This window comes from Bubalus bubalis, chromosome 1 (assembly GCF_019923935.1).
Source record: "Bubalus bubalis isolate 160015118507 breed Murrah chromosome 1, NDDB_SH_1, whole genome shotgun sequence".
Taxonomy (NCBI): domain Eukaryota; kingdom Metazoa; phylum Chordata; class Mammalia; order Artiodactyla; family Bovidae; genus Bubalus; species Bubalus bubalis.
The window spans coordinates 189,181,131-189,195,744 of record NC_059157.1 but is presented as its reverse complement, the minus strand read 5'-3'; the positions used below and the strand labels follow the sequence as shown (position 1 = coordinate 189,195,744).

The 14,614-nt window shown below is 59.7% G+C and overlaps 1 protein-coding gene across 2 annotated transcripts; it reads left to right on the top strand.

Annotated features, from left to right (window-relative positions):
* Positions 1 to 1,702: 1,702 nt before the first annotated feature.
* Positions 1,703 to 12,963, top strand: CFAP410 (cilia and flagella associated protein 410). 2 transcript variants are annotated; one of them, XM_006060785.4, is made up of 7 exons: positions 1,703 to 1,977; positions 3,764 to 3,782; positions 5,145 to 5,191; positions 7,710 to 7,939; positions 8,110 to 8,281; positions 10,342 to 10,435; positions 12,528 to 12,963. In XM_006060785.4, exons 1-7 carry the CDS (start codon positions 1,901 to 1,903, stop codon positions 12,657 to 12,659), a joined length of 771 nt encoding a protein of 256 aa, XP_006060847.3. In that variant the 5' UTR covers positions 1,703 to 1,900; the 3' UTR covers positions 12,660 to 12,963. The 2 variants fall into 2 exon arrangements, with proteins under 2 accessions (XP_006060847.3, XP_025148349.3); XM_025292564.3 differs by having other exon boundaries at positions 1,706 to 1,845.
* Positions 12,964 to 14,614: the final 1,651 nt, after the last annotated feature.

Here is a 14,614-nt window from a genome sequence, read left to right as displayed (position 1 = left end):
AAATACAGGAAATGCAGCAGTTAAACTACTGTGGGGATGCTTTTCTCTTTTATAACCCCTGTATTGTCTTTATAATAAAGATAGCTGGGCGACAGCAAAATTCCACTCTCCCCCACTGGATCAGGGCCCCTGATTGTGCCAGGAGTCCCTCGTACAGGCAAGTCCTCCACCAGTCTCCAGGGCCCTGGGCTTCGGATATTGCCGTGACACCTTGGCAAAGCCACCTCTGACCCTTGTGAAAGAAAAAAAATGATCCTGACACTTGTTAAAAGGGTAAGGAAGACTTTATTCAAGACTATTGCACTTAGAGACAGACTGGGCTCAACTCCAAATTCAACAAGGACTAGGGGGATTTACAGAAAAGGAGCAGTGAGGGGCAAGTGGATGGAAAGTTACTAGGATTCCAACCTAGAGAGCATATTAAAAAGCAGAGACTTTGCCAACAAAGGTCCATCTAGTCAAGGCTATGGTTTTTCCAGTAGTCATATATGGATGTGAGAGTTGGACTACAAAGAAATCTGAGAGCAAAGAATTGATGCTTTTGAACTGTGGTGTTGGAGAAGACTCTTGAGAGTCCCTTGGACTATAAGGAGAGCCAACCAGTCCATCCTAAAGGAAACCAGTCCTGAATGTTCATTAGAAGGACTGATGTTGAAGCTGAAACTCCAATACTTTGGCCACCTGATGTGAAGAGCTGACTCATCTGAAAAGACCCTGATGCTGAGAAAGATTGAAGGCAGGAGGAGAAGGGGACAACAGAGGATGAGATGGTTGGATGGCATCACCGACTTGATGGACCTGAGTTTGAGTGAACTCCGGTAGTTGGTGATGGACAGGGAGGCCTGGTGTGGGGCATTTCATAGGGTCGCAAAGAGTCTGACAGGACTAAGCGACTGAACTGAACTGAACTGAACTGAGGAGACCTCAAGGGCGGAGGATCTTACAAACGACAGGCCAAGAATATTACATACCACTTGTGAGGGAGGGAAGAGCAACAAAATCAGACAATGAGGGTGCGCAGAGATCAGGGTGGGGATAACAACAGGATCTTTGCTGAGACTGTGCTGGTCAGGCCAAACACAGGACCAGGGTCCAGTGGGAAAGGCGTCAGAGCAGAGGCTGAGTTTGGTCTTGTCACCTCTGAGGTCTGAGATCTCGGACGCCTGTCTTAATGTACTTTGCAGCCCAAGCAACCCTTTGATTTCTAAAATGTCTGACTACTTGTGAGGTCTCTTGTTACCTTTGGTTCCTGCCTTCTTTCCTTAAACGCTGAGAGGGAGAGGAATCAGCGCAGCCCTAGAACTCTTCTAGATTTCTCGTTTCAAAGCTTCAAATCTTCCTAATTCAAGGCAGTTAAGAGAGTTGGTGATGGATAGGGAGGCCTGGCGTGATGCTGTTCATCGGGTCGCAAAGAGTCGGACACTACTTAGCGACTGAACTGAACTGAAAGAGACCATCACTTCTAACTCACCAGCCTCGGGGCCAGGACTGGGGCCCGGGGTTGGAGTTCGGGGTTCGGGGTGGGGATGGGGACCTGGCTTAGGATCCAGGACTCGGGTGAGGTCTCTCGTAGCCGACTGGCGCCTCCAGTCCAGTCGCCGCAGAGCTACGTCAGAGCCCTGCGTCACCATCACTGCGCACGCGCAGGACGAGGCACGCGTCTCCAGGGGCTGGTCGGAGCAGGTGGGGGAGGAGCCAAGACGCGAGGCGGAAGCCCAAGCGGCCCCACTGCACTCGCGCCTGCCCGTCCCCTCAGAGGGGGCCAATGGGCTCTCAGGACGCGCACCTAACGATGCGGGCCCCGCCCCTTGGAGACGCGCGCCGGCCTGACCAACATCCGCCGAGGTAGCGAGAGATTTGAGAGTTCTGCCGGGGTCTGGGGTCCTGGCGGCCCGCCGCCATGAAGCTGACGCGGAAGATGGTACTGTCCCGGGCCAAGGCCTCGGAGCTTCACAGCGTGAGGAAGCTCAACTGCTGGTGAGGACCAGAGGCCAGAGCCCGTCCCCGCGCGTCCTCCCCGCTGCCCGGCAACCCTTCCCCGGACCCCCGCCCTGGGGCATGGCTGGGAAGAGCTTTCTAGAAGTGGAGACCCCTGTCCAGAACCTCCGCCCTGGAGCGGGGACCCCTGCCCGCCACCTCTTCTCTGGAGCGGGGACTGCAAGGGCCTGCGGAGGATGCAGAGGGGTTCGAAATCTAGGAGGGGCACCTGGGCCTCACCTTCTTGGCCCATGTCTGGTCCGCCCAGCCTCTGGGAAGTGTTGCATAAGCTCACGGGGCCTTTGGCAAGACCGTTCCAGAATTTTCATCTCTCCTGACCGGGTGGTATTTCACACACAACTCCAAACCTGCCCTCCTTGCACAGGACAATTGGAATTCCCTTGAAGACTGGCTCTTGGGCTTCTAGATGGCTATAGTGGGGCAGACAGTTCTCTGTAGAGAGGTGACTTTTCTGAAATTGCCAGCAGCCCTGGGAGCCAAGCCTGCTGATGAGATGGGAGATCAAGGTGGCTAACACCCTTTTTAGGGCAAAGAAAGGAAACTGAGGCTCCATCAAAGTGATGTTTCGGTAAACACTATTGTAATTGAGTCCTGGGTAGGGATGCATTGTCCCCAGGGAACTCACTGTCTAGGAGGTAATGGTTAGAGATACAGGTGCTGTGGGGTCAGTGCAGCCTCAAAGACAGGGTGGCCAGGGCTAGCTGAGCCAAGGAAGGACCAGCAGTGCTCCTGGAACTCCTGAAAGGTCTGCCCGTGTTCACTGGGGACTCCAAGCAGGGCTCCGAGCGCCTCCGTGCCCTGGACAGCTCAGGTGGCGCTCAGCCAGAAGCGGACGATCCTCCTGCTGGTGGCAGGCAGATTGACTGCAGTGAGATCTGCCTGCTCATTAGAAGCCTTTCTCTCTGCCCCGCACATCTGGTATTTTGGCCACAGCATTCGTGTCATTTGTTTTCAACAATGCATGCCTTTGTTCTGCGTGAGCAATCCGCCTTCCCCTCGGGAGGGAGGCACAACGAGCACATTTCAGGCTTTCTGAAGTGTGTTTCATAAGTCATAAGTTCAGCCTTTGAACTTGTCCTGTTGCAAAGACTCCCTTGTTTATGTATGTTAGGGAATTATCCCTGGGCACAGCAGCCTTGAGCATGAGTGAGTCTTTGTGTCCTTCAGACGGGGCAGCCTCTGCCACTGCTTAGTCTGAAGACCAGCCACCAGCATCAAATGGTTTTGTCCAAAATCAACCTGGAAATGATTTTGGGCACCTTTGTCAGTTGTCTGAGAAAGTTTTCTTTTACTTGGTCATTGAAATCATATACTGTTTTTTTTTTCTCACGTGTAGATTCTTTTTTAAAAACTCAGGTGTTTAATTTTTGGCTGCGCTGGGCCTTTGTTGCTACCTGCAGGTTTTTTTCTCTAGTTGTGGCAAGCGGGGGCCATACGCCAGTTGCAGTACGTGGGCTTTTCTCATTGCGGTGGCTTCACCTGTTGCGGAGCACGGGCTGCAGGCACGTGGGCTGCAGCTCATGGGCTCTAGAGCACAGGCTCTGTAGTTGCGGTGCACAAGCTCAGTTACATGTGCCATCGTCCCAGACCAGGGATGGAACCCATGTCACCGGCACTGGCAGGCCGATTCTTATCCACTGTACCACAAGGGGAGTCCAAAGTCGTAGACTCTTAAAGTTTGTAGATGTTTGTCATTAATTTTTGTTTTTAGTTTTTTTATTCAACTTGGACAAACTAAAAGTGCATATGTCTTTTCTTTCCCCAGGGGCAGCCGTCTCACTGATGTAAGTACCATGCGGGTCATCTCCAAATGGTCCCTGATCCCTGGGAGGAAGGTTAAGTGGACAGACCCACACCCATCCCATCCAGGTCCCCGTCCATTTGTTACTTTAGCAGCTTTAGCAAGGAAGAGCCACTTGTGAAAAGAAGTTATGTAGCCCCAAGTTAATTCCAAAGTCCCTTCACACATATTCCTGCGGATAAGAAGCAGGCCTCACGGAGGAGGGGGCTGATCCAGGATGCAGACCTCTCCCACCTGAGGAAGGGCCCCACGTGCTTGGTTGACTTTAGAACAGTGCACTTGGCTTGGGGGAGGGGGTCTTCTTAAACTTTTTTTAATAGATTCTTGGACTTGATGTCCCTAAGGAGTTTCTTCACTTCAGCCCCTTCCCTGGTCAGATCCATCTTCACCCCCTATTCCCGTGGCAGGAAGAGATGAGGGCCGGGCAGGGGCAGAGAGAGGAGCTGGGTGGAGCGGAGTGTCTGTGACTCGGTTTCTTCCCAACTCCACCCCCGACCCCAGCCCCCAGTCCTGGGATGAATGTCTCCAGCTCACACAGAGTGGGGTGCCCAGCAGTTGGTTCTTATCAACTTCTGTTTTGGAACCTGAACTGTACCTATCCTGAAAAGCAAAGTTGGACATGCTGAGTGTCGGAGCCCTCCAGAAAAGCCTGTTGCGCCTGATTCTGTAGCAGCAAAAACAAGGCAAAACACTACTGTAACAGAAAACAGATCCAGTGCACATGTGAAGCATTCTGACCAGACAGCTTGTTGATGTCAGGAGCTCCCTCTGGCCCCATGCCCGCTGTCTGGCAGACAGACACACACATCCTCGGGGCTCCACTGCTCATCAGTCTTGCAGGTTATGGGTCTTCATGGACCAGCTTGTGCCCCACTGCCCCTTTCCCCTAAGTCAGTGTTAACGTGTTCTCAGGTCTAGTTTTGAGCATGTCTCCATATCAGAACAGCTCTGTTGGCAAGAAGGGGCTTCTGTCCTTTCCTTGGATGTCAGGGACAGTAGGGAGAAAGGCTGTCTGCCATTGAGGTCTCCTCACTGAGGTCCTTTGAGGATATCTACAAATAGAAACGCCACATCTCGATGGCTGGCAGCGTTTGGTGGTAATGATGCTGGTTCGAGTTGTGGAGAGGGTGCCATCTCCATCAGGCAGAGGGGATGTCTGGGCTGCAGAGGGGAGCGGGCTGCAAAGCCCTGCGTGTTCCTAGTTGGAGGGGGGGAGGCTCCTCCGCTTGGGCCCTTGTCAGGGGGTGGGCAGCAGCTCCCCCTGGGTTCTTTTGGCTGCTGGAGGGATGTGATGTCACATGCCAGCATCCTGTGATGATTGCAGTCACGTTCTTTTCCTTCATAGATCTCCATATGCCGGGAAATGCCCAGCCTGGAAGTGATCACCCTCAGGTACCGAACCCTGGCTGGCCACCCCTCCTAAGTCACCAGGGCTGGAAGATGAGGAGAGTGTCCAGATCCCTCCCGTGGGCTGGTCAATAACCTGAATAACTGATTATCCTTTGATAACTCCCATCCTTGGACTGGGAGGCCTGCTTCTGCAGGCTACACCGAGGTAGCACCAGGGCTTGGCTACTCCTTAACTCTGCCCTTCTTCCAGGAGGGCATCCAGGCCTCCCCCGAGCTTGGCCCCCCCCAGTCCCTGGGTCATGGGGTGCCACCCTAGGGTGGCTGTGTCTGTCCCAGCACCCCCAGTGCCAGCCTTGTCTCCGTCCTGGTTCCATCAGTGCCCGGAGCTCTGCCAACTTCCCTGCACTGCATGGTCTGTCCTTGATAATAGTCACTCTTCCAGGGTCATACACCTTTTAACAGACTAAAAAAACCTTGAATGAGCCAAATGCTGCCTTTGGGGCTCCGGGCTCCGGGTGGGGTGGGGGCATTTGGAAGGTGAGGGAAGGAGGAAGTCTCTCCCCACCTGAACTCTGACCCACCCACTCTGGGTCTGGGGAGGAGGCTGCCCCTGCAGATGTTGGAGTGCTTTCTGCAGGTCCCCATGTGTAAACCTTGTGGAGATTGAAGTGCTGCAATGAAGGCTAACTCCTTGCTTGGCAGCTCAGAAGGTCTCGGGACTCGCCCTGTGTGTGGGGTTGCAGGCCCTGGGTCCCATGCAGGTCCTGAGACTTACCTTCCTCGTCACACTGGCCACCCTGTCCTTCCTGACCCCGCTTGTTCTTGTGCCTTCGGCGGTCACCCTGGGTGCCTTCTGCCACCCACCTTGTGCTCACCCACCTCTGGCCCTGGCCCGACAGGCTGGGGCTGGCAGCTGCTTGCGGGATGAAAGAATGAATGAAGGAGTGGGCCCAGAGCCCCTCTCCCGGCCTGGGTCCAGCTCGGCCCTTGTGCCTCGGCTCCCCCAGCTGTAAGACAATGACTGTGAGCGGGGGGCGAGGAGGAGTGGATGCAGTGGGGAAGACGGAGCAGCCAGTGTGTGCAAGCGCCTGGCGTCTGCCGTCACTTACCTGTCACGATTGTCAGTGAAGCTGTCAGGGGGATGTGCGCCTAGAAGGCCTTACCTGACAAAAAAGGCCTTATCTTTCATTCCCCAAATAGTTGGAAACTTGGATCAGGTGTGGACTTAACCCCGTCTCTGCCAAGCACTATCTGAGGGCTCTGGGGCAAGTCCCCGGCCTCTGAGCCAAGGCCCCTCGTACCGCAGTGGTTCTCATCGCTGCGGCCCGAAGAGGGACAGTGCCCCGGGGCTGTGGCCTGGACTCCTAGCCTTTCTGGAACTGGGGGGCCCCGCAGCTAAGCCACTGACCCCAGGCCACTGGGCGGCAGTCCTGTGCAATGACATCGTTTTGGTTTGGTCTCAGTGCCCGTGGGTGGGAAGGCTTAGTCTGGTCTGGCTGCTCTAATGGGATTTCACAGGCATTTGTCCCTCATAGTTCGGAGGCCATAAGTCCAAGACCAGTGTCTGGTGAGGGCGCCCTGTGTCCTCACCTGGTAGAAGGTTCGGACAGCTCTGGGGGTCCATTTCATAATGGCGCTGGCCCCACTCATGGGGGCCCCACCTCCTCACACCACCACACTGGGGGTCAGGATCTCAATGTGTGGATCTGGGGACACAGTCGGTGTGTAGCAACAGCTATGGGAGGCCATAGCCCAATGGTCAAGGAGGGGTCTCTCGACCCCTGCCGGCTCAAGCCCTCGACCTCAAGCCTCCACCCCGATGGTCTGTGTGGCTCCCTCATCGCGAGGATCCCAGAGCCCGGGTTCACTTGTGCTGAGATGGTAGCACCCTTGTCCCGCTGCTTCAGTGAGTGTCGGGTGTGGTGGGAGTGACCCTAGGGGTGAGTGAGGACATCCCTGCCCAGCCCAGCCCAGCATCCAACGGAGAGTGGTCCAGACAGTCTGGCAGGACGGGCAGATCCCCCCACGGCCTAAGGCTTATGGTCAGCCACCCCCCTCAAACTAAGCCTGCATTCATGGCTGGTCCATCTGGGTGTGCAGGTGACTCTGCTCTGTCAGCTCAAACCTGCAGGTCTCTGCCTGGTGTCTGGATGATTTCCTCTTTCCAGTTCACTCAGTTGAATCCTGTAGTTAATTCTTTTGTGAACATGGGGTTTGGAAATTCAGTGTTCAGGTCTTGGTCATGTGAGGCTTGAATGGGCTTGCTTAGGTTCATTGTGGGTTTTCCTAGCTACTGCCCATTTTGGGCTCACTGGCATGTCCCATGGAGTCCTCAGTCCCCTGTCCTGTCGGGACTCCCACCCCGACATGGACTCCTCGCAGCCTCAGCAGAGTAGGGGCTGTCACTCCCACTGCAGCTGGAGGGTAAAGCTTTCTCTTGGGCATGGGGGCTCCCTTGCCCTCCACCCTAAGGCGAGGGCAGGTGGGCACCAGCAGGCAGTGCCCGTCTGCGTGGTGCGGTGGGGGCCCTGGACCGGCGCTGACGGCCGCATCCACGCAGTGTCAACAGCATCTCCAGCCTGGAGCCCGTGAGCCGCTGCCGGCAGCTGAGTGAGCTGTACCTGCGCAAGAACCGCATTCCCAGCCTCGCAGAGCTCATCCACCTGAAGGGCCTCCCGCGCCTGCGGGTGCTCTGGCTGGCCGAGAACCCCTGCTGTGGCACCTGCCCCCACCTCTACCGCATGACCGTCCTGCGCACCCTGCCGCAGCTGCAGAAGCTGGACAACCAGGGTGGGTGCCCTTATATCCCCCTGCCCCCATCACAGGTGCCCGAGAGGCCGGCCTCCTAAGGGCTGAGCCACCTCTCCAAAGGGGACCGCACTGAGCCAAGGGGACAGCCAGGCTGGGCCGGGTGGGCTCATGTGCAGTGAGGCCACTGATGCTTCTGCACCACCCCCCAGCTGTGACGGAGGAAGAGGTGTCCCGGGCGCTGATGGAGGGAGAGGAGGTCACGGCCCCCAGCAGAGAGGACTTGGGGAGCGGCCCACCCAAGCTGTCCTACACCCTGAGTGCTGTGGACGCCGCCACTGAGATGACACAGGATCCTCTGAACCTTGGCAAGGGGGAGGCCAGGTATGGCCCTTGGGCCTCCCCAGCCCTCCCGCAACTGCACTTCTGGGACTGGGGGTGGGGGTGTGTGTGCTTGTTTCTAGTCTGGCTCTGAGCCCCAGCCTGGTGTCAGCTGCATGGCTGAGAGAAGGCCCAGGGCAGGGAGCTCGTGCCAAGTGTAAGACCAGCCCTCCTGGGGAGCAGTGGACTCAGGCAGTGAGCTGGTGGAGGTATGGGGCCGGCTGCGCCGGCCACCCGGGCCACTGGTCAGGAGTCCTGGGGATGACAGGGTGTGCAGGCCGAGGAAGGGCCCTTTCTGACCCACAGGGTACCTCAGCTGATGGGTGTTTATGGGCAGAAACTGGACGTGGGGAACATGGTGAAGACCACTGTTCTCAGTGGGGCACAGGCCAGGCATCCACTCGCAAATAAGGGCCACCTGCTGGCTCTCCCACAGCATGGCAGGAAGGCGCATGGCTGTCCCTCAGCATGGGAGGAGGGCGCGTGCCTCTCCCATGTGGCAGGAGGGGGGCGTGGCTCTTCCACGACGTGGCAGGAGGGCACGTGGCTCTCCTGTGGCCTGGCAGGAGGGCATGTGGCTGCCCCACAGCATGGCAGGAGGGGGTTTGGCTCACCTGCAGTGTGGGAGGAGGGTGCGTGGCTGCCCCGCAGCATGGCAGGAGGGCGTGTGGCTCTCCCGTGGCGTGGCGGGAGGGCACATGGCTGTCCCTCAGCGTGGGAGGAGGGTGTGTGCCTCTCCCACGTGGCAGGAGGGGGTGTGGCTCTCCCACAGCATGGCAGGAGGGCGCGTGGCTGTCCCACAGCATGGGAGGAGGGCGCGTGCCTCTCCCACGTGGCAGGAGGGGGTGTGGCTCTTCCACGACGTGGCAGGAGGGCACGTGGCTCTCCTGTGGCCTGGCAGGAGGGCACGTGGCTGCCCCACAGCGTGGCAGGAGGGGGTTTGGCTCACTGCAGTGTGGGAGGAGGGTGCGTGGCTACCCCGCAGCATGGCGGGAGGGCGTGTGGCTCTCCTGTGGCGTGGCGGGAGGGCACATGGCTGTCCCTCAGCGTGGGAGGAGGGTGTGTGCCTCTCCCACGTGGCAGGAGGGGGTGTGGCTCTCCAGCGGCATGGCAGGAGGGCACATGGCTGCCCCGAGGTGTGGAAGGAGGGGACATGGCTCTCCTGCAGCATGGGAGGAGTGCCCGTGGCTGTCCCGCGGCATGGCGGGAGGGAGGTGTGGCTGTCCCGTGGCGTGGTGGAAGGGGGCGTGGCTGTCCCGCGGCATGGCTCTCCTGTGGCCTGGGAGGAGGGCGTGTGCCTCTCCCACGTAGCAGGAGGGGGTGTGGCTCTCCCCTGGCATGGCAGGAGGGCACGTGGCTGCCCCACGGCATGGCAGGAGGGGACATGGCTGTCCTTTGGCGTGGGAGGAGGGCACGTGGCTGCCCCGTGGTGTGGCGGGAGGGTGCGTGGCTGTCCCGCGGAGTGGTGGGAGGGGAGCATGGCTCTCCCGCAGCGTGGCGGAAGGGGCGTGGCTGCCCTGCAGTGTGGCAGGAGGGCGCGTGGCTGCCCCACTGCGTGGGAGGAGGACGCGTGGCTCTCCCGCGGCGTGGCGGGAGGGGGCGTGGCTCTCCCGCGGCGTGGCGGGAGGGCGCGTGGCTGCCCCTCGGCTGGCAGGAAGGTGCGTGGCTCTCCTGCGGCATGGCGGGGAGGGGGCGTGGCTCTCCCGCGGCGTGGCGGGAGGGCGCATGGCTGTCGCCTGGCAGGGGTTAGCTGCAGGCCCCCCTCCATGTCCGGGGCTCACATGTCGTGTGTGTTAGTGCCCCATCCTGTGTGAGCTCCGGGGGAGGGAGGTGACCCCAGGGCTGAGAAAAGTTGTGCTGCCCCACCTCCCTGTCCACTGCTTTCAACCCCCAGAAGCAGAGTCTGGAGTGGCGGTTTTCCTGCAGATGGGTAGGGTCTACTTTTAGGAGTCTTTTCCTCCCTGTGCCCTGGGGCACCGGGCCCGGACCCACGGATGTGTGGACAGCGAGGGCTGGGCTCCAGTCGCCTCAGGCCTCACGCCCCGCTGTCCTCCTCCTGCCAGCAGCGACCAGGGGCAGCTTGGCCTGAAGCCCACCTCCCTGGACCGGTTTCCTCCATTCTCACAGCAGGAGGCCGCAAGCAGTCGCACGAGCAGAGTAAGTGTGATGAGGCCACCTGGTGGGAGGTGGCCCTGGTTCCCCCTCCACAGAGTGTGGACACTGGGGGCTGAGAGCTGAGGGACGGGGCTGGAGACACTGCAGTGAAGTGCAAAGCCAGGCCCCAGGGGGCGGGAAGCCAGCCATCTGGGTCCAGTGTCTGCGTCCAGATCTAAGCTGGTTGGACATGGCGAGCAGAGAGGGGGTGCCTTTGTGGGCAGTGGGGTCCCCAGCGCAGGGGGCTGTGCTGAGGGCGGTCCTGGGGGGTGGGAAAGGCACTGTGGCAGTGCTCAACTCAGAGAGACTGCTGCCTGGGAAGAGCCCTCCCGCCTGCTGTCGGAAGTGGGGATGCTCCAGTAGGGGCAGGGGCAGGGTGGTATCCCTACGCGGGGACCACGCAGCGGGCCCCCGGGCTCCACAGGCTTCCTTGTGAGGATCACGGGTGTTGGCTGAACGTAGGGGGCAGCGGGGGTACATCAGTGAAGACCAGCTCCCTCCAGGGTCTCCTCCATCTGCTGCTCAAGTCACTGTGGCTTGTGTCTGGGCTCATCCCTGCTCACAGGCCGCCCTACCCCCGAAGGGCGGAGCCATTTCTCCCTCTGTGTCCTCTGGCCGGCACAGCAGCTTCCCTGTGTGCCCCCTCCTTCCAGCAGGTTCAGAGTCATCCCCTGACCAGTCTTTGGCAGGGAGAACTTGGAGAGGACCTCGCCACCCGGGCACGGGGGGCGGGGGCTGTCCGAACAGGACTGGGGTCTATGGGGGCAGACGGGACCCCTGGCACCTGCTCCAGCCCCTGCTCGGCCTGACCCACGCCATAGGGTGCTGTGACCTCCCTGTGGGCTCACAAAGGCTGGCGCTACGTCCAGGCAGGGCTGCCCAAAGCCACAGCAGGGCCTCCCCCACTCATTTGTGCAGCGATGCCTTGAAATGGGCGCAGAGTTCACCAGAGGTGCAGAGTTGGACACACTGAGGCCCGTCCCCACCAGAAGGCGTCCCCCCCAGGGCTGTGGTGGGTGTGACCATGGGCCGAAGGCCGGTCCAGAGAGCAGTCAGTGGGCCTGTGGCCAGTCTCCCTCCCCTGGCCCCGCCCCAGTGGGCCACTGCCCCCTGGGACCACAGCCTGCTCTTGCGCAAGGTGGCTGTGCGGGACAGCTCCAGGTCCCTGCACACACCTTCCACACATTTCAGGAGGAGCCCGAGGTGTGTACTGTCGCGGGTGGCAGGTCTGCCCAGCGGCTGGGCTGAGGCCAGGAGCTCCCACCCCACCCCCATGGCAAGGCCTCTGCCGAGGAGAGTGGACCAGGGACTGAAGGTTCTGGTTCAACTCCGTGCCTGCCGTAGATACATACAGAAGACTATCACACCTGCTCAAGCAAGATGCTGGCTCTGAAAGCAGAGGACAGAAGGGTCTGGCCCTGCTTCCAGGGGTCCCTGTGGTCACCCAGGTTGGGTGACCCTGAGGCATCCAGCCCCCCACAAGCTTCTGAGTGCAGGTGCTGGTGGCTAGGAAGACCTGGGGACCCAGGGAGCTAGCGAGATTTGAGGGGGCAGGAGCCTTAGGGCGTTGCAGAGGCCAGGGGCCAGCATGCCAAGCGTGTCCTCATGGGCTACGTGCTCTGGCTTGTGGCCGTCCCTCCGGTCATCTCACAAGAAGGATCAGCTCACATAGCCCCTTTGTGTAAAATCCTTCCCGGACTTTCCCAGTAGAAGTGGCGTTTCTCTGCTCAAATGCAGATGGGACCGGGTGTGGTCGTGTGGACACGTGTGCGCGTCACACACTAAGCCCATGTGCATTTGAGCACATGTTACTGAGCACCTGCTTCTGGTCTCCGCTCCATCACTGACCAGCTGTGTGATGAAGGCCCGTTACTCAGCCTCTCTGGGCCTCGGGGCTGTGAGCAGGAGGTGAGTCAGTTCCTAGGAAGTCCCTGCAGATGGCAAGCGCTGTACCCCAGCCACAGCCATGGCTTCCGTCCGCCCAGGTCTGTCTGGAAGGCTGCCCCCCTGAAGGCTGTGCTCCGGTGATGTGTGTGGTGTGGGTGGCCCAGCGTCACAGGCGTGGCGCTCAGGCTGTGACTCTCTGTGTCCCCAGAACAACATCCTGATGGCCATCCTGATGCTGCTGCGAGAGCTGGACATCGAGGGGCTGGAGGCCGTCCACCAGACCGTGGTCAGCCGGCTCCAGGCCCTGCACAAGCAGGGGTTGCAGGAGGACATGGAGTGACCCCAAGTCAGCGGGACCCTGCGCTGAAGCCCAGTGTCTTCCCGAACCTGGGAAGGGGGCTCCCAGCCGCAGCCTCTGCTGGCCAACCCCAGGCTGAGCCCAGGCACAGGGCTGCATCCCTGGGAAGCGGGGCTCTTGTTGCAGACAGCGCCCGGCAGGGGCAGGAGAGGCTGCTGGGCAGACCGCCCTGCGCCCTCTGCTGGGAGGGTCATGGCTGGTGCTTCCTGTCTCCTAGGACCACCTTCGTGTGGCTCCTCCTCAGGGTGGACTTTGCGGCCATCCTCCTAATAAATGCTTTCCCGAAGTCTGGTGTGGGAGCAGGCATGTCGTCCATGACAGGTTCACTCTTGTTAAGGTGACGGCATTACTCACATGTTTTCTCCATGCCAGTTGTGACTTGGTCACGGGATGGATTTCTGTCAACCACAGGGAACTTCAAGAATGAAGGCAGCCGTAGGGACAGGCCGCCTGCCGCCTCCAGGACGTTTTGTCTGCAGGGCACTTTGTGTCCCTTGTTGAGAGCCCCCACACGGCACAGGCCTATGCTGCCCCTGCATGAGGGGCTGGATGACAGGGAGCTGGTCAGAAGCAGCAGCTGCATGGAAAGGGACAGCTTCTGGAAACCATGCCTTAGGTTTTCTTCCATTGGGAAGCATCACTGGCGGGGAAGCCGCAGTCCCAGGGGCTGTCCTGGGGCCACAGTGGGAGGAGGGGCTGTCTGAGCCTTTAGGGAGTGCCTGCCTGTTCTTGCTGGGCTGGAAGTGGCAGGCACTGGCGTCCAGCGGGAGCTGAGGGTGCACAGACCCAAGGGGGGCTGGCTGAGCACCTGGAAGACCTCTGACTCTGGGAAGAGGGAGCTGCACCCACTGAGGCTCGTCTCCCCTGGGAGCCCCGGGGAAGGCGTGGTTCATCGGTGGGGCCCCCTGCAGTTCTCAGGGCAGGGGTGGGCTCTGGCCTTGGGAAATGGGGACTCGCCATGTGGGGGCATCCAGAACGGATGGCCTCTGCCATGCATGTGCCTTCTCTTGTAATTATGAGATGTTGGATGCTCCCAATAAAGTCCATCCTGGTGAGAACAAGCTGGGTGTGTTTGTATGATATTAACACCCTCCTCCCTGCCCACCGTGCACCTCTCACACCCACCACCCCTGCCCCATGTCCTGGTACACCTCGGTCAGGGACCCTTGACTTGCACCCTGGTTGGAATGAATACCTGCCTTAGCCCCTTGACTCTGCATCACCCCCACATCCCACCTTCTCTGACTCCTTAGTCACGGCCTCCCATCAACTCATTGGGTCCCACTCACAGCCACCTGCCTACTCAGTGCTCTTTTGAAGCCCTCAGGCTGGACTGAGGACAAAGCGCTTCTACCCCTGGCCTGGACCCCAGGCCTCCGATCTGTAATGTTCACGTCACAGCCCCTACTCTGAGCTTGTCCCCAGGTGACACCGAGAGCAGGGTTTCTGAGCAAAGCAGGTGTTGGCATTACACCCTGTGAGTGTGTCCTGCTGGTCCCAGTTATGGAGGGGAGGGCTGAGACCCAGGAGGGCACATTGTTCATCTGAAGTGCTCGTCAGTGTCGCCAGAGGTCAGCCACATGCCACGCGCTCCCTGTGAGCTGCTGCGCAGGAACAAGGGCAGTCACTATCTCAGACCCCACCTCAGGGTCCACGGAGCCAGTTGCTAGCATGCTGCATGGAGGGCCCAACACTCATCTGGCAGGACAAGTGGGGTCTGGGCCTGACCTGGCTGTGGCACTGACTGGGCCAGGCCACATGCAGCCAGACCAGGGGTGGCTGGTGTCCCCCCACCAGAGCGTCCCACGTGGAGGTGATATCGCATCTCAGACTGCCAGGTGGGTGGGGACCCCGAGAGCCCCTACAGCACAGTTTTGAGCTGCAGCCCCTCCCTCTGCCCTGCCCCACCCCCACAGTGAGTCAGAAGGGGAGCTGAG

What these genes read in the sequence shown, in the direction of transcription:
- CFAP410 (XM_025292564.3), top strand. Translation starts at nt 1,766, where the DNA reads ATGGGCTCTCAGGACGCGCACCTAACGATGCGGGCCCCGCCCCTTGGA. An exon ending in GCAGAAGCTGGACAACCAGG is followed by an intron (nt 7,940 to 8,109) that starts GTGGGTGCCCTT and finishes ACCACCCCCCAG; the next exon opens with CTGTGACGGAGGAAGAGGTG. An exon ending in CTTGGCAAGGGGGAGGCCAG is followed by an intron (nt 8,282 to 10,341) that starts GTATGGCCCTTG and finishes TCCTCCTGCCAG; the next exon opens with CAGCGACCAGGGGCAGCTTG.